A 24,861-nucleotide genomic window follows, 5' to 3' on the forward strand; every position below is an offset into this window, starting at 1 on the left:
GTTGACGCACTTTAAAATGACATCATCAAAAAATCCTGAAAATTTCCCCCAGTCATTAAGTTTTTTCGGCAAAAAAGGTGTTTTCGGCAAAATTTGGGAAATTCTTAAAAAATAGAAAAATTAATTTAAAAATATTAATTTTGAACTGTATTTTTTATTTTTATATGTACAGATTTGATCTTGGCTTGTATGTTTCCCCCAAATATATTTTCCGATATGCCTTTCAGCAATTTTGTTTCGAGTTTTACATTAGGGACACCCCCTGCACTAATGTAAATTTTGTAAAGTCTTAATTGTATTATGAGACCAGTTTTCTTGAAATCTAAAGTTATATAATATCAAATAACAATTGTATATTTTTCTTGCTGTCAAAAAAAGGCTAAAATGTTAAAAATATCTCGAAAACTCTTAATTTCCGCAACGGGAAGGAATAGCCCACAAACACAACGTTTCGTATCTAAAGTTAACTTACAAGGAATTCTGCCGCCTATTACGACCCCATTTAATGATGACGAATCAGTAGCTTACGATAAATTATCACACAACTTAAACATTTGGAATTCAATTAATTTTAGAGGTAAAAATGGGTTTTAAAATGGAATGCATGCATATTCCATGTATAGCGTAAACCTACTTGGTTATCAATTGAAAATCTGTTACTTTTAATACACTTGGTATACAGTGTAGTTTTTTATATTAAATACATGCAATTGTACCTGTTATATATAAATTGGCTATGAACACATCTGCAATGAATCAATGATAGCAGCCTTGAGCTTTGAACCCAGTACCCTCTGGTTAAAAATCCCCTTGCTCCAACCATATTGGTACCCTTGTGGGTGTGAAAAACACTTAAGGGTATTTACACCAATCTTGTAGTAACCAATGGATTGTCTAAATTATCGGACTTACATTAAAACAATCACCCACAAAGTTACTTACATGGTAACTCGTAAACAAGCACAAGATATATGAAGCAGAACACCTGTGTTATAACGACTGTTGTTGCTCCATCATGGCACACTATAAAATTGCTTGAATAAAGTAACTAACATGATTTCACATCCAGGGTATGTGGTACAAGGGTCAAATGGTGAATTCCCGTATCTGACACCAGATGAAAGAGTTAACGTCGTCAAACACGTGAAGAAGAATATTCCTGACAATAAAGTTCTAGTTGCTGGGTCAGGGTGTGAATGTGAGTTGCTGGTCTACAATATATTGCATTGCTTGTAGTTACTGGCATGCATAGGAGTGGCAAAGTCACTCAATTCTTTACACTGCAATAGAACATCAAATAATCCCCAAAGAAAGCCGTTAAATAAGTAAAATCAACAAACATTGATACTGCAATAACTACCCGTCAAAATGTCACTGTAAAATTAACAAAAAACAATTACCAGTTCTTACATTAAGACATTTCATAAATATTACTCAAACATATGATTTTCCAGCTAACTGATTGCTTAACCATCACCCCACCAAACACGATTAACACATAGTTCACATAAAACATAAATGTATTTAAACATCATTATGTTTAGCCACATCAGCTACGATAGAAATGACAATGAAGATGGGAGACAACGGCGCTGATGCTGTTCTTGTTGTTACACCAAGTTTCTACAAGAACCAGATGAATTCACAAGCATTGATGAAGCATTATGTTAAGGTTGGTTGGTATAGACATGAACACTTGTGCAAGTAATATATGATTAACATTGTGTTGTTTAATAACACATAATTCTGTTTGTGAAAAGAATTACTCACACAGAATGTAGAGGTCCTATAGCAAGGCACGCTAGAGACTATCACATTTTTAAAAATACTACATTAAATGTATCTCACATACCCTCTCAACAACAGTAGTTATAACACGGGTATTCTGTTTCATAAACCTTGTTTCCACTTACGAGTTACCACGTATGTAACTTTGTGGGTGATTGTTTTTATGTATGGCTGATAATTTGGACAACCCATTAGCAACCACTTGGTTGGAGCAATTGCTGTAAAGTTTCTTCCCCAAGGATACATACGCCCACAATGGCATCTATTTGTTCATGATTATTTATTATAATAATCTACTTTATCCACCAGGTGGCAGATGCGAGCAACATGCCTGTTATCTTGTACAGTGTACCTGGGAACACGGGGATAAACATTCCACTAGAGGCCCTCGCTGAGCTGTCGCAACATCCGAATATTATCGGAACCAAAGAAAGTGGGGGAGATGTAAGTTGCGTGTGGTTGATAGTGAGCACGAGGTGTTTATATACACTGACAGTGAGCATGAGGTGTATTTACTCGACAGTTAGCATGAGGTGTATGAATACACCATGTGTGTCTGGTGTATAAGAAGTCACCCATATTATAACTTAACAGTGAGCATGAGGTGTATGAATACACCATGTTTGTCTGGTGTATAAGAAGACACCCATGTTATAACTTGACAGTGAGCATGAGGTGTATGAATACACCATGTGTGTCTGGTGTATAAGAAGACACCGATGTTATAACGTAACAGTGAGCATGAGGTGTATGAATACACCATGTTTGTCTGGTGTATAAGAAGACACCCATATTATAACTTAACAGTGAGCATAAGGTGTATGAATACACCATATAATATCAACACTATACATACAATTCCCTAACATACGACTCTATCCGCTTTACCTACAGGTTACAAGAATTGGTGAAATAGTGAGACTCACAAAGCAACATGACTTCCAAGTGATAGCAGGTTCAGCCGGTTTCATGTATGCTGCTTATGTGGTTGGAGCTGTGGGTGGGGTGTGTGCTGTAGGGAACATACTAGGTAAACAAGTGGTGGATCTACATCATATGATAATGGATGGAAGATGGGATGATGCAAGGGAGTTACAACATAGATTGATTGCTCCGAACTCTGCTGTAAGTTGGTTGCTTATTTGCGTTGATCTTGGGTATTGTGTTTTATGTTTTTACATCTCATGTTTTGTTTAGCTTTAGGTTAATTATTTTACATTGGCTGAGACACCAAGGGGTTTAATACACAAGTGTTGTAGCTCCATAAAGTTGGGATACTTTCATGTTTATTCTAAGGTGGGAAACCAAGGGGTTTAATACACAGGTGTTGCACACCACCCATGGTGGCTTCATACACCTCATGCTCACTGTCGAGTTAGGATACTTTAATGTTTATCCTTGGGTGGGAAACCAAGGGTTTAATACACGGATGTTGCACACCATACATGGTGGCTTCATACACAACTCATGCCCACTGTCAAGTTAGAATACTTTAATGTTTATTCTCGGGGTGGGAAACCAAGGGGTTCCTGTCGTGTTGTGGCGCAGGAGAGTTCCCTTTGTCGGTCCAGTAGAAGATCATCCTACAAACAGACACAGGCACTTATTACCCAGTACCTCTGGGTTTTTAGCACATTTTCTGTGATAGCCTGTTTTGTGCATTTTAAACGCCTCGTGGTGTTTGCGTGGATGCCTAAGTAAAAGATGCATTGATTTTGGACACCATACATGGAGATTATATATTCAGATTTCATACACCTCATTATTCTTACAAGCACAAATATTAATATTATTATACTTTTACTCGACAGGTAACAGCCAAATATGGGGTCCCAGGTTTGAAAACTGCTATGGCTTGGTATGGGTTATATGGGGGAAGTCCCAGGTACCCATTACAACAACTAACGGAGCCCCAGGTCTTAGATCTGAGAAAAATATTGGTGGATAGCGGATTTCTATAGCTGCGAGGATAAAATGATGTTTCTATTGCAAGATTTTTGCAGTTTTAACTTTGTTTAATTGAATTTTATATCGAATTCAGCCACTATCAGTAAGGGTGCTGCAAAAACTTAACAGCCAAAAATCAAATCCAGTTATTGTATAATAATAATAGAATATTATCATCAGTTTATAATGCAAATATTTTAGGGGAATGGAGGTTTTAAACTGACATTGTGTAAAATAATATAAAAACTTTTTTTCACTGGTTTTCACTGCTTCTTATCATATATCATAGATAGGGTGGGGGAAGACGGGACACCTTTAGCACATAATATCCAAATATCCTGATCGTGTTTTAAACAATAACTATTGGTCAATGAGAGTCGTGGGCATTTAGTTTTATAATTTTTTGAATGTTCTTTGTTTACTACTAAACGGGGCGAAAAAATAGAGGTAAAAGATGTCCCGTCTTCCCCCACCTTACTGTATCATAGATACCATTGCTGGCTGCTAGAACTGTTCATGTGTTTTAATGACCACATCTAATGTTGGTGCTGTATTTAACAAGGCAGGTGTATTGTTAATACCAGTTTTTAAGTTCAAACCAAAATGTTTACTAAAAGTATATCCCTGCATTTTCACAATTAGAAACGAATTTTTTTCTTTCTTCCGAAACATTTTAAGACACCAATGCATGCTGCTCAAAAATCAGGCATTTTCTTTTCAAATTTTTCTTTACAAATTCAAATTTGTTTAAGATATCTGGCTATATTCTTTTCACATCAGATTTAATAGGTTCAAAATGTTTACTTAAAGTTTTTAAAACGTCCTAACACATTCAAAAAAAGGTTCTTTCATTTCCAGATATCTTTGCTCAGAATAAAATTGCACTATTTTCGTTCCAAAATTTGTAACTTTTCAAAATTTCTAACTTTATAAGATATCAATGCTCAAAATCACAACTTTTCGTCCCAAAATTTGTAACTTTATGAGATATCTATGCTCACGAAGATGATTGTAACTGTAGATTATGTTGACGTGTGAAAATATCTTCGGGAAGTGCGAAACACACTCGTACATAATCCTCTATTCCTTTCAATGCTTCCTTGTGCTCCGTTATCTTCAGTGCTTCCCATTCAGCCTGTGTTTGTATCATGTCATTAGAATTATAAATTAATTGTGCAACACTGGAAGGGTTTAAATTTTGTCAGAATTATTGGAAACTTAGAATAGATTATTGATATATCGGTGTTCAAAATATTTTCCCATAGAGTTACATACGAGGTAACTCGTAAGCTGGCACGAGGTGTATGAAACGTGTTATAACGACTGTCGTTGTCCCACCATGCGAGGATAAATAAGTTACATACATGGTAACTTCTATGCGGGCACGCGGTGTATGAAACAGAACGCCTGTGTTATAACAACTATTGTTGCCTCGCAAGAATAAATAAGTTACATATGTGGTAACTTGTACCTGGGCACGCGGTGTATGAAACAGAACACCGGTGTTATAACGACTGTCATTGCCTCCCCATACCAATATAAACAAGTTACATTGATTATTTAAACCTTGAATGCTTTCTGTGGATCTTGTTGCATTGCCATGGCAGCTCCTGACATTTGTTCTTGCATCATCCTTGTCTGATCAGCTGCGTTATTCTCACCAAGAATAAGGGAATACATGCTTCGTAACCCGAATACATTGAGGAAGTACCATGAGGCTGAAGACACCCTGTGTGATGGGAGAGGTCATTTTAAAACATGATACAGGATTGTATGCAAAGGAGGGATTATTGTTGTCTATGGATTTGTTAGGATGTTTGTTATATAATCACTGAATTGAAAAAACATTGAAAAAACGTGACATTGAAAAAACGTGACATTGAAAAAACTTGACATTGAAAAAAACACAGGGTATAACAAGACACATAATCCTGTGAAGCAACCTTTGTTTACTGATTAATGCAGTGCAGAAAAGACCAACCATGAACTATTAAACATTCTAAAAAGAGTTGTTAGGGTGTTTGTTATATAATCATTAGTGACATTGTAATTTAAAATAGGCACCAGAGAGAAACTATGCAGAAGTTAAAGTTAGACAGCAGACACAGTATTTTGTGAAATTAATTTTGCCTTGAATGTTGTTGTGCTAGCTAATTAATGTAGTGCACGAAATTCTGTAATAGGGTAGCGTATGCAAACGTTTAAAAATGTAGGAAAGGCAGGGTTACTTAGACAAACAATCTTGTAAAACAAACTTTGTTAACTGATTCATACAGTGCAGAAATCCCAGGTTTGACCTGCCCACACTGCCACCCCAGGTTCGGTGGCTATGACCCTTAGTATTTGGCCTGCATAGCTTCATCCTAGGTGTAAGTCCAACCCTTATTAACAAACCATATCTCACCATGAAGCATCCAGAGATTCAAGCTCAATTCCTCGTTGCAACATCGGTTTGAAACGAATTGTTAACGGGAACGGGACTTTAGCTGTGATGTAATAATCAATAATTATTTCTAGTCAATTATGTTTGTTAATATCAAATATAACACTGGAGATGTGTAACGAGCCTGCCTCTAAATTAAAGGTTATCGATTTGAGGCTCAATCGTTATTCATGGTCATTTATATTTTATGTGGGTTTCAGGGTTATTTATATTAAAGTCAAATATTTCACCAGCAAAAATGGTTAGCAACTAAGCATGCCGGCTGCTAGCCCAGAGGTAATGGGTTCAATGCATCACGCTGCTACCATTGTGGGTGTATGTGTCTTTGGGTAAGACACTTAATGGCAATCGCTTCAACCTAGTAGTCACTAATGAGTTGTCCAAATTGTCAGCCATACAGGATACAGTCGACAAAATTCCATACCACCACACAAGGGTAGATAAGTTACATTCATTCAACAATCACCCACAAAGTTACATACGTGGTAACTTGTAAGCGAAAAGGAAATGTATGAAACAGAACACACATCTTTTTCTGCCACATAAGGATAAAGTAGGTTAAAAGTTACATTCAAAATGCCATGCTGGTATAAGCGCGTTATGACACCCCCATCTTACTTGTTACAAACCCAGAGAACGTCCATTGAATCCAACCCCCAATAACTATCATGGGAAGAACATTCAACACGTTTCCTTTCAACATATCAGTCATCATGCTTGGGTCTGTCATCGGGTTCTTGGCCTGTTTTATAATGTTTCTATGGTTTACTGTAATATTTTCTGCGAATCTGACCCTGATCTGGTTCTCATAGAGTTGAATTCTTATGTGAACAAATACAGTAAGGATTTGGTGCTACAAAAATGTAACAGACAAAAATCAAGCTGCCATCTAGACTACACAGTTTATAGACACTCAATATTATATACAGTCCAATTACACAAACAGATATCCTTACCTGGCTTGGTTTATTTTTCCCCTTGGTAATAATCCCATTCTCATTAAGCAAATAATCTTTTCTAATGTTGAAACTTTGTTTTGGAATAAATTGTCCGTTTTCTCTCAAGTTACGGCAACGAATCAATGCTTGGCTGGAAGAAAGCATAACGCATTAATCATTAATCTGGTATCATATGAATGTAACTTACTTTATCCTCCCATGGCCGGAAAACGACATTTGTTATAACACTGGTGTGTACCTTGTGCCAGCTTACGAGTTACCATGTATGCTACTTTGTGGGTGATTATTTTTTGGGGGATTTTTTCATTTTTTTTATGTATGGCTGATAATTTGGACAACCCATTAGTGACCACTGGGTTGGACCAATTGCCGTTAAGTGTCTTGCTCAAGGACACATACGCCCACAATGGCATGGTGACCTCGTGCTAATGTAATAAACACACATTATGATGTCACAATACCCACCTGTCTCTTACTTGTTCTAGAGTAACCACTTTTTCTGATGTCATCAATAGAGATAAATAATGGCGTATTATCCCAAACACAAACGTTATAAATACAATCGGCAACACCACCCATATTCGTATACTGGAGTCAAGCAGTAACTCAGGTTCTGCCATTTTAATTAATTAATCAATGACTAAAAGTCTGTAAAACATGAAAGTGCGGTGTACAAAGCTGGGTTGTTACATCACAAACAGAAGAACTGCAATTTTAAAAGTAAGCTTTGATGGAATTTTCGGGTTTAAAATACTTTCAGCGACAATTCAGATACATAATATATATTGTATATGTTTTACTTGAAGAGCATGAACACAAATATAGTATTAAAAGTTTAGTATTTAAACAGTTTTGGTACCTAAACCACCATCAAACCAAAAGTATATATAGAAAAAATGCCGCTATGTCTACAATTGTTTAAATTTAAGCAGATGGCGCCGAAAGTGGTAAAATACTCGGAAAAGTGAAAAAAATAGTGAGTAAAACGCACTTTGTAAAATAATATGAAAACCAACTAAAAGAAAAGAGATTTAGGACAAGTTTTAATTATTAAAAGTAAAACATTTTTTTGCATAATATGAATATTGAGTTATAGGACTTTTTTGGACAAAGCATTTTTTATAATACAAGGGCAATAACAAGTATATAGTAGGGTGGGGGAAGATGGGACACCTTTAATACATAATATCCAAATAGCCTGATCGTGTTTTAAAAAATTAACAACGGTCTGTGGAAGTCGTGAGGATACGGTTTTATAATTCATTGAATGTTCTTTGTTTACTACCAAATGGGACGAGAAAACAGAATGAAAAGGTGTCCCATCTTCCCCCCACCCTACTATATAAATAATTATCCAGCGGCTCATCTGGTATAAAACCTAGTGTATTTCTGAAGTTTTGTCTGTCATCCAAAAATACTTCATCAGGGAACAAATCGCCGGAAAATACATTTTATACCAGGTGAGCCGCTAAAAGATTATTTACATTATGCTTGGTAGCAAAAGTAACAGTAGAATATTGAAATATAACTTGTTTAACAAATGACATGTGATACTATTTAAAACAGAGACTTGAAATATGAGAACAATGTTGTATTATCTTTTGAGTGTGCATTTAAAACCAAGTTTCATTGGGGTAAATAATTGTTAAGAAATACATTGTGTCCGCATATTCTATTCCCTTTTTTCAGTTTAATACAAATCATGCAGCAACTGGTCTAGAGTATAATTTTCAAAGGTCTAGAATCTGTTAAAAATAATGTGCTACGTCTTCATGGTCTGCATGGTCTGTTTTCATATCTTTAGTTGATTATAATCATGGATTACCAGATAAAAGTCAGCATATTTAGAGTAATTTCTTGATCTTTAATTTCTTAGTTTAATATATATTATGGAAAATAAAATGGGTTCTTCTAATAGATGATCATGTCGTCTTATCTTCTAGATGTGTATTTAAAACATTGTGTCGGTATTCTTTATGTCTTTTCTTTGGCTAAATGCAAATCAAGGAGCATAAGGGGGAGGCCTTCCAGAAGAAGACCATGTCGTTTCATCTTCCGATTCCTCTTCCATCAACCTTGCAGCTTGTTCTTCTTCATCAGTTGGATATTGCCTCATAAGGTTGGACGCCGTCGCCAAGACAGCTATCCCCCCAGCGCACGCGATGAGGTACACCCCTATACTGAAGCTAACCGTCACTTTGCTGCCTTCATAAAGTCGATGTTGATATTGGAGAGTGAAAATCTCCTGTGACGCCCAATATGAAAAGCCAACCATCGTGGCGCAAAGTAGAACTGTAGGAAAGTATGAATTATTGTGAAACAAGGTCGGTATAAAAAACTGTTTATTTATGACTAAAACTATACATACTATACATAACTACACACATTATCTTTTTCCATAATACATAACTTTTTTTTATAACTATACATAGTTTGTTGTAAATAAAAAGAGTGGCAATCAAACTTTGTCTACAGTCGTTTAGACTTTAGAGTGTTCCGCTTGACAATCATTCTGTTATTAATGCGGTAAAGGGCCAAAGTTATTGTCTATAAAACTATTCTTTACAGGGGTTACGAACTATGAGAGGTTGAGAAACACTTATGTACCAAAATTGGCATAATTATTATATATATAAATATATATATTAATGACTTGTAATAAATTCCGCGAATCTGACCCTGATCTGATGTACATGTAGTTGAACAATTCTAGTATAGTGAAATACAGTAATGAACTGGTGCTACGAAAACGTAACCAACAAAAATCAAGTCCAACCACTAGTAGTAATCGAGAAATATATTTCGCCTAAAGGGCATCGTCAGTCTCTGCAATTATATATATTAATATATGTATATATCATATTACCTGTACTGACGTAACCAAAAGAATATCTTTTTAAAACTTTCCAGAAAGGTTTGTGCCTTGGTGCGATAACATCAAGTATAAACGAAAACAAACTCATTATTATAGCGAGGAAACAAAACACAATGATAACTTGGATTAAAGTCAACGTACGCGAGTTGATGCAATGTTGGTATGAAACATGACCTGCAACAAAAAAGTTGATTAGAGAATATCTCTTAAAACAGTAAAACACAATATAGAATTCATCCCATTGGTTTCAATGTTTACTCATTTTAAAACACACTCTTACCGCCCCAGGTTTGGTGCCTATGTTACAAATAGTTTTATTCTATGGATAAGGTCAGAAAAGCGTAGCGTGCCATGGGACCTGGGATATAGGCCAGAGTTGGCTCATTATCCTTACACCCAGGGTGCTACCTCATGGCCCTAGTTTTTGAAGCCTGTTGCTTCCCTGAAGGTAGGTGACAACGGCTTTAATGGTAATAAATGGGAGATCTTTTCTTGACAGCTCAGCCAAGAATATATATACATAAACAAATAACATTACATTCCATTTAAACAACGCACCAGAGATATTTTCCTTCTCACAGTCCAGAGGTTCGTCATACAATATATCTTCTTGAAAATATCCAGTCCCAATGGTAGAGAAAAATGTTTTTAACCCCAGGAAACTATGACAGCATTGTCCTCCCTTTAATTCAAACCACATTGGTTCCGCTAAACTTGCACAAAGCACAACAATGGTTGCCGTCCCCAATATTGCAGAGAGAATGTTCTTTTCCTTAAATTTTCTTGGGGGAATATAATTGTTCGTTGGTTGTCTCATACGTCGGAATAACGAAGGCATAATTGTGATGTAACAAACACTAAAAAATCAACATGTACTTATATTAGTATGGTAACCTGAATCTATAGTAAAAGTTATTTTATAGTCTAACACATTTACATTAAATTACATATATAATGACTTTTTAATTACAACAGTAAAAATAGATAGGAATTGATAGTAAATTAACAGTAGAGCAATTAACAAAAAAATTTAAAAGAAAACTAGTTGAACAAATACATAAAAGTGAAACATAAAAGGGTGCTAGTGAAGAATCCTCCCCCCCCACCTTATTTGCTAACCACGAACCGCTAACCAGTAACCCCTATAACCATTAACTACTAACCCCTATAACCACTAACCCCCTAACCATCAACACCTAACCCCTTAACCTAGGGGTTAGCAAATAAGGGGGGGGGGATTCTTCACTACTCCCCATAAAAGTAGCTATACAGCATAATGTTTATGTAAAAATGCTTAGTAAGTATTATAAAACAAACTATCTACTACAGGCCTATATAACACGGTCAATTTGTTTTTTAACTGGCTGCACAACACACTATACTAATTCATTCTACATATGTTTGTTACAACAACAAAACAATAACAGAAAGACAACAACAACGAAAAGAATACGACACTATTCCTGATGACTCAAAGATATAACATAACCATTTGTCACTTTACGCTAAAAAACGGCTTTTAATAAGTAAATTATAATCAAAATAAACTGTAATTTTCCCAAAAAAATCATCCCATTTTGTTTTACAGCGCTTGTTTCCACTTTTACATTGTTTAGAAATCGGGAACACTCATTCACGTGACAAAATACAATTACCTCGACCTTTTGTGACGTCACAGAAAGTATGACGCGGTCACGTGCCGTGATGTCACAAAGTAGTTAATATAAAGCGTCGGCATTGTTATGATGTTATATAATCGACTTACACGCGATTGTGCGGTTAAAAATGTATGTAGCGTTTTATTTCGTTGTATTAACATAGTTTTATATTCATTTTTCAGATTTAGCGAGCAGTATTTAACATTTTTTTGCTAAAAATTCGAAAATGCCTTTCTTCGGTTCAAAGAAGAGTTCGTCAGGTAGATAAGTGTTTTAGAATAAAATTGACCGTGTTTTTTAATTGATAGCTAATTAAGAAAGTTTATTTTATGCATGGAAATAAAAACTTTTTTAGGGTTGTTTAATGTGTATATTTTATTAAGAGTGTTTAAAATTAGTGTTTTATTCTGGGCTTCATTATTGTGTCCAGATAAAGGAAAATGGTCAAATAATATTTAATAAATGTTTATTTTTCAGATAAAGAAAAAGAAGCGAAAGCTAGCGGTGCTTCGTACCCAACTGGTAAAAATTTATAAGATTTTAATGTAAAATTTAAAAATGAAGAGCTTTGTACAAACAGGCACGAGTGTATGAAACAAAACACCTGTGTTATAACGACTTTTGTTGCCCCGCCATGCGAGCATAAATAAGTAACACACGTTGTAACTTGTAAGCGGCACGAGGTGTATAAAACAGAACACCGGTGACCCGTGTTATAAAGATTGTCATTTCCCCACCATGCAAAGACAAGTTCCATTCATTTAATGAACATTTCTTTATCCTTTCAGCATCTTACCCACAACAAGGGGGTTCACAATACCCTGCTGCCCCACCCCCCTACCAAGCAGTCCCACCCCAAGGACAACCCATGGGGTATGCTGGGGCCCCACCCCCTCAAGGTTACCCTGCTGGCCCCCCACCCCCTCAAGGTTACCCCGCTGGCCCCTCACCCCAGGGCTACCCCACCGGTGCACCCCCACAAGGATACCCTACAGGGGCACCTCCCCAAAATGTAAGATTGTTCATGAAATACATAACCAGTTTTCGATTGTACACTTACACCATGTGTGTCTGGTGTATAAGAGATAGTCATGTTATAACTTGACAGTAAGCATGAGGTGTATGAATACACCATGTGTGTCTGGTGTATAAGAAGACACCCATGTTGTAAATGATTCTAACATTAAATTTACTTTTGTTAGATGCAATATGGCCCACAGACAGTAATTGTACAAGGAGGATTTGATGCTGGAGCAAGGTTTGATCATGGACAAGCTTCAATACCGGTAAGTGATCAGTGATCATACTTACATAATAATTGGTAAGGACAACACACACATGACTAAGGGCATGGGAAGTTCTACCTTTAGGAAAAACACACAATTTGTAGAAGTGCAAAATATTAACTGGTTTCAGTTATGATTGAGCAGTACACATACTTTTGCTCCTGGCTTATAAGGTAGTTCAACAGACCTACTTCCAAGGTCTCAGGTGTGCCACTGAGAACCCCACTAATATTAGATCACCATTTACAAGCTTTATATTGTACAGCCCCCACCACCAGGCTGCGCACCAACAGCAGGGCAAATAGCAGCAGCACAAGGACATAACGTTGTAGTGACTCAACGCAAAGATGATTTCCTATCAGGGGGAAGTGGCGGAGGATACACCTTCTTCTGAGCTAACCACACTTATACCATTCCATGCACTAACTGTATATTCCACGTTTTAACTTTTGATTGTACATTTCATGTTTTAATTCTATATCTACTTTACCCCAAACCTAAACAGATAATTTTACATTAATTTTTAAACTTCGTTAGTAGTTACTACCTGATCAGTTGATGATTTTACTTTGATTACTAACTCTGTAACTAGCCTTAGGGTATATATAATCAACTAAATGAAATAACCAATTCTTTTATATCACACAAACAATACAAAACAGGCTTTATTTTAACTAATATTTAGTTTAAAAGGGATCTTATGGCAATTTTTATAATTATAATTTTAAGTTTTAAAAAGTGTTGAACTATAAAAAGATTTTAAATTACAAAAATTAATTATCATTTTAAAATACAAAAATTGCCAAAGATCTCTTTCTGACTTGCAATACGCCTGGCAGCAAAAACTTGTGCTTCTCCACTTTGCCCCAGTTTTCACATTTTTACCATCACACGGACAATCAGGCTTTAAATCTATTATTCACGACCCATAAGGGCTAGCCAGAGCCGCATTAATATCCCAAACAAAGTCCGTCATTTGCGCAACAAGTGTTTCAAGCTGTTTGTTCTTCATACAAAGTTTCATTTCCAAGTCTTTCTTCCTACTTTGCAAAACCTGTATATAATGTTATCATTAGTTGTAATCCATATATTGCATTGTTATATAAAAGTAGAATTACTGTAGTTACTTCAGAAAAAAGTTTTACAAACCAAAACATTAAAAACTACTTTTTTATCTTTAATATTGTTGTTAAATTTTGTGAAAAACAATAGTTTGTTTGAAAAAACGTTATTTTTTAAAAATACAGAATTTTTATATTTACCAATTCTTTGTGAGATTTCAACGCCTGTTCATGCTCAGTGTTGGGAATCTCCCTAAAACGATAATATAATAATAAAATTAAATATGCAAATTAATAATATAAACAACAAAAGTTCATTTTTGTTTTAGAAATTGTTAAGGAAAAAAATTTTATGTTTAATTTTGTTTTGTATTCAATTTACTGTTAATTTGATTAAAGTTTATTCTTAACTGGGCACTCGTATGCAAATTTTATAATAAAAGGTAACTGGTCGTAGTGTATTATAGTTACGTATGTTTATTTTTTATAGGCATATAAGATAATTATATCAGGCCTATAATATTAATGACTGATATAGTGGTATGGTGGATACAGTGTAGACCAAAGGACACAGGGTTCGAGACCAGATGCTTCCACCATTGTAGGTGTATGAGCCCCTGGGACTTAGGTGTTATAACGACTGTTGTTGCACGCCAAGCGAGGATGAATAAGTTCCACTTATTTATGTAGAAGGATAGATAGCTTACTTTCATTCATACACAATAACACATAGGCAGGCATGTGCAGAACACTGGTCCTTTATTTCAATATAGATATAATGAATGAAAGATGGGAATGTAACTTACTTTATCCTCGCGTTGCCGGAAAATAACAGTCGTTATCACACGGGTTTAACACCTCGTGCCAGCTTACAAGTTACCATGTATGTTACTTTGTGAGTGATTATTTTTTGGGAATTTTTTTATGTATGGCTGATAATTTAGACAACCCATTAGTGACCACTGGGTTGGAGCAATTGTCGTTAAGTGTCCTGCCCAAGGACACATACGCCCACAATGGTAGCAACGTCGAGCTTTGACCCATTACCTCTGGGTTACAGGCAGGCGCGCTAACCACTATGCCAAGGCGCCGGACGTAGTGTGTTAACTAGGAAAAAAGAGTTTGATACAGAACAGCAGTGCTATAATGACTGTATATTCCACCCACCCTTCTTTTAAAATAGGCACGAGTGTGTTAACATTTGGTTCCACGTCTCCAACTCTCTTCTGGCACTCGTTGTAAATAACACGAAGTTGTTTGAACAGAACTTCAACTTTGTTCAATAAATCTTTCAACTTGTTGATACGTTCTTGTGCATTTCGCTGACCGGTGGCTATCCCATTCGGTAGTTGGCTTAACTTTAATGCCTGGAAATATTCGTTGAGTTATTACATAATATAGTGGGTTGGGGGAAGATAGGACACCTTTTTATTCTATTCTCTCGTACATTTTGGTAGTAAACAAAGAACATTCAAAGAATTATAAGACCTTTTCCTTGCGACTTTCATAGACAGTTGTTAATTGTTTAAAACACGACCAGGATATTTATATATTTTGTGTTAAAGGTGTCCCATCTTCCCCCACCCCACTATATAAATTTATATTTATGGTTTCGATAACAATAACAAAAGATTGGCACCAACAGCAGTTGTAGACATGTAAGAATGATTTCTTTACTTGATATGGTCCATGACCCCCTGCTAGGTCAATAAAATACCCTAGATATGTTTTAATATATTTGGCATTACAACGTGTTCGTTTATTAGGTTGCTATACAGTGTGATCTTAATATAACATAACTTATAATTTAGATACACGCATAGGAACAAGCTTTGCACGTTATAGCATAAACCTATTAATTATAATAAATAACCAAACAAAACGGTGTTTTTACTTGGAATATTTCTTGTGCTTTTTGTGCTATATCTTGTACAATGTCTTGCCCAGCTTGATATAATGACACGGGGTTGAATTCGACGGCGCTTTGACTCCGTCTTGGTTCTTCCTGCATATGTGCCATATTCAATCGTTATGCGTGTGATTTAGGCAGTATATAGGACCAGCAAAATTAGTATAATTGCGTATATCAAGACGACTTTACGATTTCCCGTTAACACATAACGATAAACGTTATAAACTGTGCATATGAAGTTAGACATACATATGCCTTTGCTCTTGGCTGAATGTTAATTTCAAATTATATTCTAAAATTACATAAATCGCATTTCATAAAGTTTGCAAAATATTTTAAAATATTTTTACGCATCAATTTTAAACGATAGCTTTTATAATTACACAAATTTAGTAAAAATAATAAAGCTAGACCCCAATTATGAACTAATGAATAGTTGTGATAATGTAACCGCTCATGCGAATCAAAAAGAAGAGAAAAAGGCAAATTTCCAACGTTTTTTTTATTATTCGTCTAGAGCCTTGTAGCGAAAGGTGCAATTTGTGTGTAAAAAAAGACGATTTTAGTTTACGTATTCTAACAAAATATAGCAAAAATGGCTGTGGACATGGAGTTGCGTAAAGCGTTTTCTGATTTGCAAATGAAAATGGTTGACACACAAAATCAAATGCGAATTTCTGACGGTCAAATTAATGCTATGATGGTGGAAAAAAAGAAAACAGAACTCGCTATTTCAGAAGTCTCCTCTGTGCCCGAAGACGCCAAAATGTACGAATCAGTTGGGCGAATGTTCGTGCTGGAGCCAAAGGCTACAGTCATGAAGAATTTGGAAGCCCAACATAAATTAACAGACACGAAAATTAAGGAATTAGAAGCGAAAAAACTGTACCTTGAAAAAAGTGTAAAAAGCAGTGAAGAGAATTTGAGGGAAATGGTTTTACAAAGAAGGAAATGAGTTGAAATATTTGGACATATTGAATATTATAATGTTTACTAAAAATGGAGAAATCTAAGTCACTATGCGTATTATCTGGTTCTATTTGTTTGGACACAGTTAAACATTAAATTGATTATGTGTTTCTATGTCACTGGTAGTAAAAACTTGTTTCTTGAATGTTGTTTTTAAAGTGTGACTGTTGCATATACAGAGGCATCCATGTTGTGACTTCATCTGTGTTTCTTATTATACTGCATTAAACATATCGTATAGTGGGGTGGGGAAAGACGGGACACCTTTAGCACAGAATATCTAAATATCCTGATCGTGTTTCAAACAATTAACAGCGGTCTATAAAAGTCGTGATGATACGGTTTTATAATTCTTTGAATTTTCTTTGTTTGGAAAAGAAAAAATAGAATGGAAATGTGTTCTATCATCCCCCACCCTACTATATGTAACATTACATTGTTATTATTTTAGTGTATCTGTTGTATACAAAGGCACTCATGTTGTAACTGATCTGTCTCTTATTATACAGCAGACACATTTAATGTAACATTACATTTATTGTGCATGTTCCACATCTACATTAATTTAAAATGCATGTTTCAAAACCCAAGTTGATAAATTCTGTTATTTTTGTTGCAAATTCTATGACTGAATAATACCCATTGTTTTGTAATAATACAGTGATAACGTATTACTTGATAAATTAGACTTATATATTTAATCCACTGCCAGTAAAGGTTCAATCTTTCAATCAACAAATATCATGAATAACAAATTTGATGCGTAAGTTTGTAACTTCATATTCTACATTGTTAATGTAGTTTTTCCTCCTGTTATTGACACCATCAGTCTTATAACACTTGTGTTCTGTTTCATACACCTCGTGCCCGCTTACAAGTTACCAACTCTGAAACTTATTTATCCTCGCACGGCAGGGCAACAACAGTGGTTATAACAAAGGTGTTCTGTTTCATACACCTCGTGCCTGCTTACAAGTTACCGCGTATGTAATATACGCCTGACAATTTAGACAACTCATTAATGATCGCAGTGTAAAGCAAAAAGTGTCTTGCCCAAGGACACACGACACACCTTCAAAGTGGTAGTATTGTTAACGTATGAAGTAAAACCGTTGTTTTTATTACAGGTTGAAAGACGACGACAGCGGATCAGGATCGGAAGATATTAAAGATGATTCGGCTTGCACATTTGAAGACGTTGAACCAGGTTAGGATACCATCTCATACATTTCAGAGTGCAAACATTCAATTTACTTTTTTTGCTGACCGTGACTCACCATATTATGCTAAATCAGTCTAAGAAATTCAATTTTTATCAAATAACTGTGTGAAGCTCAACTTACCTTGGCAATTTGTTTTTTATGGATGAAATATCACTGGTTAGGTGGGGGGGTGTGTTGTGTGGTAAGGCCTGTTATAAAGAACAGCTGCATGTAGTGGCAATCAATGTAAGTACCTATGGACTACAGCTTTATGCTAACATTGTAGGTATTGTATCAGATACGATTAACCAATTTGTAACTTTTGTAAGTTGTAACTAACCCTTAGCTACACCTCAAGCACAGCAGTAGGTGACCACTTTCAAAGACCAATTTCTTTTTAATTATAGTTGTAGCTATCTATGCTGTGCTTTTTTGGTATTTAATTTAAAACTTCACCACAGGAGCAGGCGAACACCCCCTCCAATACACTTACTGCTTCTGGTATTCTAAGAAACCACCCGGTAGAAATCAAGACGCTTCAAGCTTCGAGAAAAATATGAAAATTATTGGAACGTTTAGATCGGTGAGTTGAATTACAAAGTAGAATGTGTTGTGTGCAGAAGCGCAACCAGAAGAAAAATAAGGGGAGGGGGGGTTTAATCAAAAAAATTCAAAAATATTATTTTTTTTAATTGATTTTTTTGGGAGGGTTTAAAAGGGTGGGGATGCGAAACTCTAAACTTGTGTGTTCTTTATAACCATCATTGCAATCCTAAATTGTACAAGGTGAACACCGGGCATAAGTTTATTTTGGGTTTTAAGCTCTAACGTAAAAATAGTTGGCAAACTTATATCCAGTAAAAGACTGCTGTTACAGTGTTACTGTACAGCATAAATCTCGGGTACAGCTTAAATTTCTTGGAAGCTTCAGCTTTGCATTATTTTTGAATTTATTTATACGCTACAATCTGTATACCCATGTTGTTTTAAATAGGTTGAACAGTTCTGGCGAATTTACAGTCACATGATACGAGCGAATGACTTAACAGGACATAGTGACGTGCATGTGTTTAAAGGTGGGATCAAACCTTTGTGGGAGGTGGGTGTATATGGAGGCATACAGGGCTATTTAAACTTGTTGTATATTATGTTCTTTTCTATTCTGTGTGAGTGTGATCCTTGTCGAGGATATAGAAGTCTGGTATGTAGGCTAGATTTGTCCCTTTACTGCCAAAAAATAATTCACTATTTGACACTATGTATATATATACTAGGCTATAAATAGTTATTTTAATAATACTTAACTAACATACTATATGTACTTAAAAACTTGTTGTATTTGTATATATACTCTATTCTATGTGTAGGACAGACTGGTATGTAGGCCAGATATGGCCCTTTACTGCAAAAAGTTAAAAATATTTTGCTTGTGTATATTTATAAGAATATATGCTTTGCTGACAGTTTTTGGTGTGTAAATTTGTATAAAAAACTCTGAAGAGCGTTGCAACCAACTGAAGGTTATTGTTTTGTTGACAATATGTAAAACTAATCGTCAAAAATAGTGAAGTATTGGTCAAATACACTGCAACACGTATAACAATAAACTTTAAATCAACCTTATGACATCATAACCCAGGACAAAGCCAATAGACTTGGCGGCAAATGGATTGTTCGGTTACGTAAAGGCTTGGTGGCTCGTTGTTGGGAAAACCTCATACTTGCAATGCTGGGTGAACAGTTTATGGTGGGGGACGAGGTGTGTGGGGCGGTTGTGTCTATCAGGTTTCAGGTGAGATGATACCCGGCTTTAGCTTGTACGTTAGCATATCATTATTGTCAGATTGTGACATCACGTGTTTTGCACACTAGTTAGTAGTTACCCTTATACTTGTTGGGCATGGTAAACACATGCGTTGCTGGCTAATGCCGGTGAAATTGAAAATTCTTGCTTTTTGAAATTATACACCTCATGCTCACTGTCGAGTTATGGGGTTTTTAGTGCCTCATAGCGGCATAAGTGTAAAGGCGCTTTTTTCATAGGCGTTTTTTTATTTTGTACAAAACCTGGGGTGATATTGCTAGTTACACTCATAATCGTCAAACATAGAAAACCTCATTGATTTTCTAAACCCCTATTTCTAAAGTTTGCATTTCAGCCAAAGCACACAGGCAATGAGGCAGCTTTACAATAAGCTTTTCTTTTTTCTTCGCACAACATCTAACCCAAACTTATATTAACAGGAGGACATTATATCAATATGGAATCGGTCGGCAAATGAGAGTCAAGTCACATCGCGCATACGAGACACATTATGTCGCGTACTTAACTTACCCCCCAACACTGTGATGGAATATAAAACGCATAATGAAAGTCTAAAGTAAGTATATGTGGTTGAAAGTGTTATATTATTGATATGTTGCGTGCTGAATTGGTGTATGCTTATACTTACTGTGTTTTGTGGTCTATATGTTATAACATTGATGTGCTAGTTTGTGATATACACTTCATACTTACTGTTGAGCTATAACCTGGGTTTATACTTATAAAGGTTTCCTGTCCTGTGCTTGACAACGAGTGTAACTGCACTTTAACAATGTCACCCCAGCTTTTGTCACAAGTTGTAAAAAACATGACAAATATCTTATATGTAAGTGCATATGCATATATACTTCCAGGCCCCATGGCTGTGAGACCTCACCCAGGTGGAATAGAATGCATATGTACTTAAAACCGGACACACATACATAGGCACTATACACAAGATATAGGAAGCGTATATATAACTTCAAACATCCACTAATGCTTTTCTTTTTACAGAGACCGGTCCAGTTTCCGAAACACAGAATTCTTCACTAGATAGCACCTGCCCCCATGGCAAAGCCGCGTAAATTTTTTACCGCCGTTGATGGCGCTGTTTTGACGTGTATAAGATTTCTATTGACTACTGTAATGCGTTAGATACACGTAACAATACATTGCCAACAATACACATTGTAAAGTCCCTTGTGACGTCATAGTAGCATCAGTCGCAGAGAATGTAGGTAATGTTTGGTCGTCATGGATTTGTTTAACTTATTTCAAAGAATGCGTGGTTCTGTATGGTGGGTAAAGAGATTTAAGATTTGGTATTTAAGTGGTAAAATAGAACAATAAAGAAAATTTGTGGGTTTGAAAATACGCACAGTTTGCTAATGTCTAAAAAAGTGGCTGGTATGCAGCACGCAGAATAAAATGAGGAAGTATAGCCGTTAGGTGGCGGTCAGAGTAATTTAAACGTTTATTTTACAGCGGGAAAATATATGTGGTCATTTATAAACTGTAGCTCGTGACCTATTCAATAAAGCTGATATTGTAAGATGGGCTTACCAATAGAAATGCTGAGGCCAGGAGAAGTATCTTCATAACGTTGCTAGTTTTCGCAGAAACTGTATAGAAAACTCGTAATAACTCCAAGCAAATCTAAAACCCGAAACACCACGAACCACGAAGCGGGTAAAATACAAACAACAAAAAACGGGCTGATTACACTAAAAGCATTGGGTTAAATACTCGCTGTTGTTTCTTGTTTAAAAGGAGATCCACTCTCAGTATATTCGGAAAATGAAAAGTATATGACGTCACATGTGCTGTGACGTCATACTTACACGTCACGCCGAAGTTTTCGTGATCTTCGTTTAAGTTTTCGTTAGGGGCGCCCTTCCACCGTTTCCAGATTTCACCAACTTCGGAATTTTTGTCGTCGACAATCTGGGATATAGCGTTGATATTGAGGGTGGGAGAAGATTCTACACCTTTTCATTCTACATTCTCGTCTCATTTGGCAGTAAACAAAGAACATTCAAAGAATTATAAAGTCGCATTTCCACGACTCCCATAGACCGTGGTTAATTGTTTGAAACACGATCAGGATATTTTGATATTGTGTGCTAAAGGTGTCCCATCTTCCCCCACCCTACTATGTTAAACTAAAGCTACCGGGTAAAATAATCGACGAGAAACTTCAGTCTCGACAGTGTGATTCCGTGGCTATAGCTGATAGCACATGCGTCTGTAACCCAGAGGTTAGGAGTTCGGGGCTCGACGCTGATAAGCGTACGTGTCCTTGGGCAAGACACTTTAAACGCAATTGGCCCAACCCAGTTGTTCCTTGTACCGTGCCCAAATGGACAGTCACACAGAAAACATAATCACACACCAAGTTACATACGCAGTATAAGTCGTAAGCAAGCAAGAGGTTTATGGAACAGAACACCCGTGGTATATAACAACTGTCGTTGCCCCATCATACGAACAAGTTGCGTTTATTCATCCTTGATATTTTTGCGACCGATCCCGTTTTTTTTCCTCGTTTTTTTTTTTACCTGAAACGTCATATTCGCGAAACAGCGGCAGGTTACAGACGGTCCAATCAGAGTCGTTTGTTCGTTTTCTACAAGTTCTGTGACGTCAAACTTCTCACGTATGAAGGTGCACCTGGAACGAATATTACGGGTTTAAAATAATAACTGGATTTGCTTTGGCGTTCCAAAGACAGGTTAAGCAGGCGGGAAATCGTTACAAATCACTACTTATAGCAGATAAAAGAGCTTATGGTGAAGTAATGTGGCATTGTGACGACATAGAACAGGACGATTGTTGTAAAATTTGAAATGATGCCAAAATAACACGTGGTGTTTGCAATGAAAGAAAGAATGTAAGTTGTATCGTCGCGTGGCGGCGCAATGACAGTAGTTATAACACTGGCGTTCTGTTTCATACACCTCGTGCCCGCTTACCATTTACCACTTATGTAACATTGTGGGTTTTTATTTCTTAAAATATACAATAATTTATAGCTTGATACGTCACCTTTGCTTGACGTCACCGATCACTACGTCAGAGCACGCTTCAGTGACGCGCATGCGCATTAGACCGCAACCACAACAACACAGACATGTGTCGGAGCATCGTACTGGTCTATGAAACTGCAATAATTCCAAACCAAGCGGATCTTTTACAATAATTTTGTAAGTTCTTGCCGGGCCGCAACAATGCACACAACAACAGTGGGAATCTAGAGTGGAAGAAGACGTTTGAGAGGTAATGTATAGGTTTTCTTACGAGTATTTTACTTGGCTTTTTCGCGCTATTGTTTTAAGACATTTGTACAGAAATATCTGTACAAGACCTTTGTAACATATCTTTTCGGTTTAAGAGTGTGTCTGCTGTAATTACTTCAGAAACTTGTAGGCAGGGAAGTACCGGTCATCTCTTTTTGATCATCTCTTTTTGCAAAATGTGCATATGCACGCACCAGTTCTTTGCAGTGCGTCTAGCTATCCTTCTGTGACTGGCAATCATGAATAAGTCACACAGGTTCCCACCCACAAGGAATATATGTATAGACCAAACAGTTTATAATACAACACCTTCAACAGCCTTATACATCAGCTTTCCATCTTGATCTGTGATGTCATAATCCTGTTTTCCGCTACAAATTGTTCCTGCGGCCACAAGGGGTATAAAATAAAACACAAAGCTTACATAAACTTTATTTCTTGTCAGGCAGGCATTGCAAAACACCTTTGCTAATAATTTAAACTGCTCATCCAATTAGGATACAATAAAAATAATGTTAAAAACCTAATACACAAGTCAAATTCAATAAAGAAAACAGAAAACATAAAAATATACAACAAAAAGATATTTACAACAGATAAAACAACCCCTCCTTTTACAAAACCTAACACACAAATCATATACAACAAAGACAATACAAAAAACCATAATAGTCTAAAGGTATAAAATAAAAAATTAAGGTATATATATATAACAAAAATAAAGACAATTCCACCCACCTTTCACGTTTCTATGCACATGTAAGTGCCTTGCATCGGATAAATCAGACATTTTCTCCAAAACATGTTGCCCTGGTTTTGGTTTCCGAATCCAAACATTTTCCGACAAATGTTTTTCTCTCACGATCGCATGCGGTTGTGATGTCACTGCTAATGACATCACAATATATTTTGTTTAAAGTTCCAAAAAAGCTTTTAAAAAATTTTTTCTAACTTTAAAAAATTAAAACAAATTTTCCAACCGTAAAAACTTTAAATTTTTAGATTCAAAAGCTCCCAGCTTAATCCTGCTGCTAAAAACTATAGTTCCAAAAATATTTAAACATAATGTTTCCAACTTTGTACTACTTTTGTAAAACCAGAGTGTTGGGAATAGTTTGTTTAACCCTTTGTTACATAACAGTGATAAGACTGTATTATCCATGGTTGTAAAACATTAGGTTAGTTGTTGTGGAGATAGGAATAACACAGAAGCTTGTAATAACAAACTATGTGTTGGGGAGGACTTAACTATTTGAGGTTTTGTATTAAATATTTGTTTGCTTTGCCTTTTATTTCCAAAGTTAGAATTTCTAGTCTGTTTGTCTTTTTATTAAATTAACCCATAATCTGGGATATTTTCAAAACCAACATGTATTTTTCATATAAAATTAATATGTAATTGTGGGGTAAGATCACTTAGATGGAACACCTTTATCACATAATATTTAAATATCTGTGTTTTTAAATAGTTAACAGAGGTCTATGGGAGTCGTGAGGATATGTTTCTATAATTCATTGAATGTTTTTTGTTTACTACCAAATGGAATGTTTCTATAATTCATTGAATGTTTTTTGTTTACTACCAAATGGAACGAGAAAATAGAATGAAAAGTTGTTCCATCTTCCCCCACCCTACTGTATATAGATATATTTATGTA

The 24,861-nt window shown here is 35.8% G+C and overlaps 8 protein-coding genes across 8 annotated transcripts; 4 read left to right on the plus strand and 4 right to left on the minus strand.

Moving 5' to 3' along the window:
* Positions 1-255: 255 nt before the first annotated feature.
* Positions 256-4,922, plus strand: LOC149734445 (4-hydroxy-2-oxoglutarate aldolase, mitochondrial-like). The gene is made up of 6 exons (XM_089880996.1): positions 256-577; positions 1,070-1,198; positions 1,545-1,672; positions 2,098-2,232; positions 2,683-2,913; positions 3,600-4,922. The coding sequence occupies exons 1-6, from the start codon at positions 385-387 to the stop codon at positions 3,747-3,749; spliced, it is 966 nt and encodes a 321-aa protein (XP_089737122.1). The 5' UTR covers positions 256-384; the 3' UTR covers positions 3,750-4,922.
* Positions 4,273-7,839, minus strand: LOC149734446 (ER membrane protein complex subunit 3-like). Its single transcript, XM_089880999.1, has 6 exons — positions 7,603-7,839; positions 7,135-7,267; positions 6,797-6,920; positions 6,140-6,221; positions 5,302-5,464; positions 4,273-4,870 (listed from the first exon to the last, which is right to left on the minus strand). The coding sequence occupies exons 1-6, from the start codon at positions 7,755-7,757 to the stop codon at positions 4,733-4,735; spliced, it is 795 nt and encodes a 264-aa protein (XP_089737125.1). The 5' UTR covers positions 7,758-7,839; the 3' UTR covers positions 4,273-4,732.
* LOC149734447 (transmembrane protein 127-like) lies at positions 7,785-11,650 on the minus strand. Its single transcript, XM_089881001.1, has 3 exons — positions 10,571-11,650; positions 10,004-10,186; positions 7,785-9,429 (listed from the first exon to the last, which is right to left on the minus strand). Exons 1-3 carry the CDS (start codon positions 10,848-10,850, stop codon positions 9,140-9,142), a joined length of 753 nt encoding a protein of 250 aa, XP_089737127.1. The 5' UTR covers positions 10,851-11,650; the 3' UTR covers positions 7,785-9,139.
* A 122-nt stretch (positions 11,651-11,772) lies between these two features.
* LOC149734448 (uncharacterized) lies at positions 11,773-14,478 on the plus strand. Its single transcript, XM_089881005.1, has 5 exons — positions 11,773-11,930; positions 12,148-12,192; positions 12,459-12,682; positions 12,873-12,956; positions 13,222-14,478. The coding sequence occupies exons 1-5, from the start codon at positions 11,897-11,899 to the stop codon at positions 13,348-13,350; spliced, it is 516 nt and encodes a 171-aa protein (XP_089737131.1). The 5' UTR covers positions 11,773-11,896; the 3' UTR covers positions 13,351-14,478.
* Positions 13,575-16,326, minus strand: LOC149734449 (mediator of RNA polymerase II transcription subunit 30-like). Its single transcript, XM_089881007.1, has 4 exons — positions 15,912-16,326; positions 15,185-15,384; positions 14,219-14,270; positions 13,575-14,010 (listed from the first exon to the last, which is right to left on the minus strand). The coding sequence occupies exons 1-4, from the start codon at positions 16,035-16,037 to the stop codon at positions 13,876-13,878; spliced, it is 513 nt and encodes a 170-aa protein (XP_089737133.1). The 5' UTR covers positions 16,038-16,326; the 3' UTR covers positions 13,575-13,875.
* An 88-nt stretch (positions 16,327-16,414) lies between these two features.
* Positions 16,415-17,559, plus strand: LOC149734450 (prefoldin subunit 1-like). Its single transcript, XM_089881008.1, has one exon. The coding sequence runs from the start codon at positions 16,525-16,527 to the stop codon at positions 16,882-16,884; it is 360 nt and encodes a 119-aa protein (XP_089737134.1). The 5' UTR covers positions 16,415-16,524; the 3' UTR covers positions 16,885-17,559.
* Positions 17,524-21,093, plus strand: LOC149734451 (eukaryotic translation initiation factor 4E type 2-like). The gene is made up of 7 exons (XM_089881004.1): positions 17,524-17,661; positions 18,026-18,105; positions 18,562-18,683; positions 19,095-19,199; positions 19,740-19,892; positions 20,345-20,481; positions 20,922-21,093. The coding sequence occupies exons 1-7, from the start codon at positions 17,642-17,644 to the stop codon at positions 20,962-20,964; spliced, it is 660 nt and encodes a 219-aa protein (XP_089737130.1). The 5' UTR covers positions 17,524-17,641; the 3' UTR covers positions 20,965-21,093.
* On the minus strand, positions 21,019-24,295 carry LOC149734452 (phospholipid scramblase 1-like). Its single transcript, XM_089881002.1, has 7 exons — positions 23,942-24,295; positions 23,513-23,587; positions 22,953-23,157; positions 22,466-22,577; positions 21,749-21,851; positions 21,471-21,529; positions 21,019-21,198 (listed from the first exon to the last, which is right to left on the minus strand). Exons 1-7 carry the CDS (start codon positions 24,099-24,101, stop codon positions 21,172-21,174), a joined length of 741 nt encoding a protein of 246 aa, XP_089737128.1. The 5' UTR covers positions 24,102-24,295; the 3' UTR covers positions 21,019-21,171.
* Between the last annotated feature and the right edge of the window lie 566 nt (positions 24,296-24,861).

Source organism: Ciona robusta, chromosome 7 (genome assembly GCF_009617815.1).
Source record: "Ciona robusta chromosome 7, ASM961781v2".
Classification (NCBI taxonomy): domain Eukaryota; kingdom Metazoa; phylum Chordata; class Ascidiacea; order Phlebobranchia; family Cionidae; genus Ciona; species Ciona robusta.

Coding starts and splice junctions, on each gene's coding strand:
- LOC149734445 (XM_089880996.1), top strand. CDS start 385: ATGTTAAAAATATCTCGAAAACTCTTAATTTCCGCAACGGGAAGGAAT. Junction 2,233..2,682: donor CCAAAGAAAGTGGGGGAGAT/GTAAGTTGCGTG, acceptor CTTTACCTACAG/GTTACAAGAATTGGTGAAAT. Junction 2,914..3,599: donor TGATTGCTCCGAACTCTGCT/GTAAGTTGGTTG, acceptor TTTACTCGACAG/GTAACAGCCAAATATGGGGT.
- LOC149734446 (XM_089880999.1), bottom strand. CDS start 7,757: ATGGCAGAACCTGAGTTACTGCTTGACTCCAGTATACGAATATGGGTG. Junction 7,268..7,602: donor CTAGAACAAGTAAGAGACAG/GTGGGTATTGTG, acceptor GCTTTCTTCCAG/CCAAGCATTGATTCGTTGCC. Junction 5,465..6,139: donor GAATCTCTGGATGCTTCATG/GTGAGATATGGT, acceptor CCCATCACACAG/GGTGTCTTCAGCCTCATGGT.
- LOC149734447 (XM_089881001.1), bottom strand. CDS start 10,850: ATGCCTTCGTTATTCCGACGTATGAGACAACCAACGAACAATTATATT. Junction 10,187..10,570: donor TGAGAAGGAAAATATCTCTG/GTGCGTTGTTTA, acceptor TTTTTGTTGCAG/GTCATGTTTCATACCAACAT. Junction 9,430..10,003: donor TTTTGGTTACGTCAGTACAG/GTAATATGATAT, acceptor ACTTTCCTACAG/TTCTACTTTGCGCCACGATG.
- LOC149734448 (XM_089881005.1), top strand. CDS start 11,897: ATGCCTTTCTTCGGTTCAAAGAAGAGTTCGTCAG. Junction 12,683..12,872: donor CAGGGGCACCTCCCCAAAAT/GTAAGATTGTTC, acceptor TACTTTTGTTAG/ATGCAATATGGCCCACAGAC. Junction 12,957..13,221: donor ATGGACAAGCTTCAATACCG/GTAAGTGATCAG, acceptor TATATTGTACAG/CCCCCACCACCAGGCTGCGC.
- LOC149734449 (XM_089881007.1), bottom strand. CDS start 16,037: ATGGCACATATGCAGGAAGAACCAAGACGGAGTCAAAGCGCCGTCGAA. Junction 14,271..15,184: donor GTGCCTATTTTAAAAGAAGG/GTGGGTGGAATA, acceptor TTATCGTTTTAG/GGAGATTCCCAACACTGAGC. Junction 14,011..14,218: donor TGAAATCTCACAAAGAATTG/GTAAATATAAAA, acceptor CATTATATACAG/GTTTTGCAAAGTAGGAAGAA.
- LOC149734450 (XM_089881008.1), top strand. CDS start 16,525: ATGGCTGTGGACATGGAGTTGCGTAAAGCGTTTTCTGATTTGCAAATG.
- LOC149734451 (XM_089881004.1), top strand. CDS start 17,642: ATGAATAACAAATTTGATGC. Junction 18,106..18,561: donor ATTTGAAGACGTTGAACCAG/GTTAGGATACCA, acceptor ACTTCACCACAG/GAGCAGGCGAACACCCCCTC. Junction 19,200..19,739: donor GGATCAAACCTTTGTGGGAG/GTGGGTGTATAT, acceptor ATCATAACCCAG/GACAAAGCCAATAGACTTGG.
- LOC149734452 (XM_089881002.1), bottom strand. CDS start 24,101: ATGTCATTAGCAGTGACATCACAACCGCATGCGATCGTGAGAGAAAAA. Junction 23,588..23,941: donor TGTGCATAGAAACGTGAAAG/GTGGGTGGAATT, acceptor TTGTGGCCGCAG/GAACAATTTGTAGCGGAAAA. Junction 21,199..21,470: donor TGGCCTCAGCATTTCTATTG/GTAAGCCCATCT, acceptor CCCACCATACAG/AACCACGCATTCTTTGAAAT.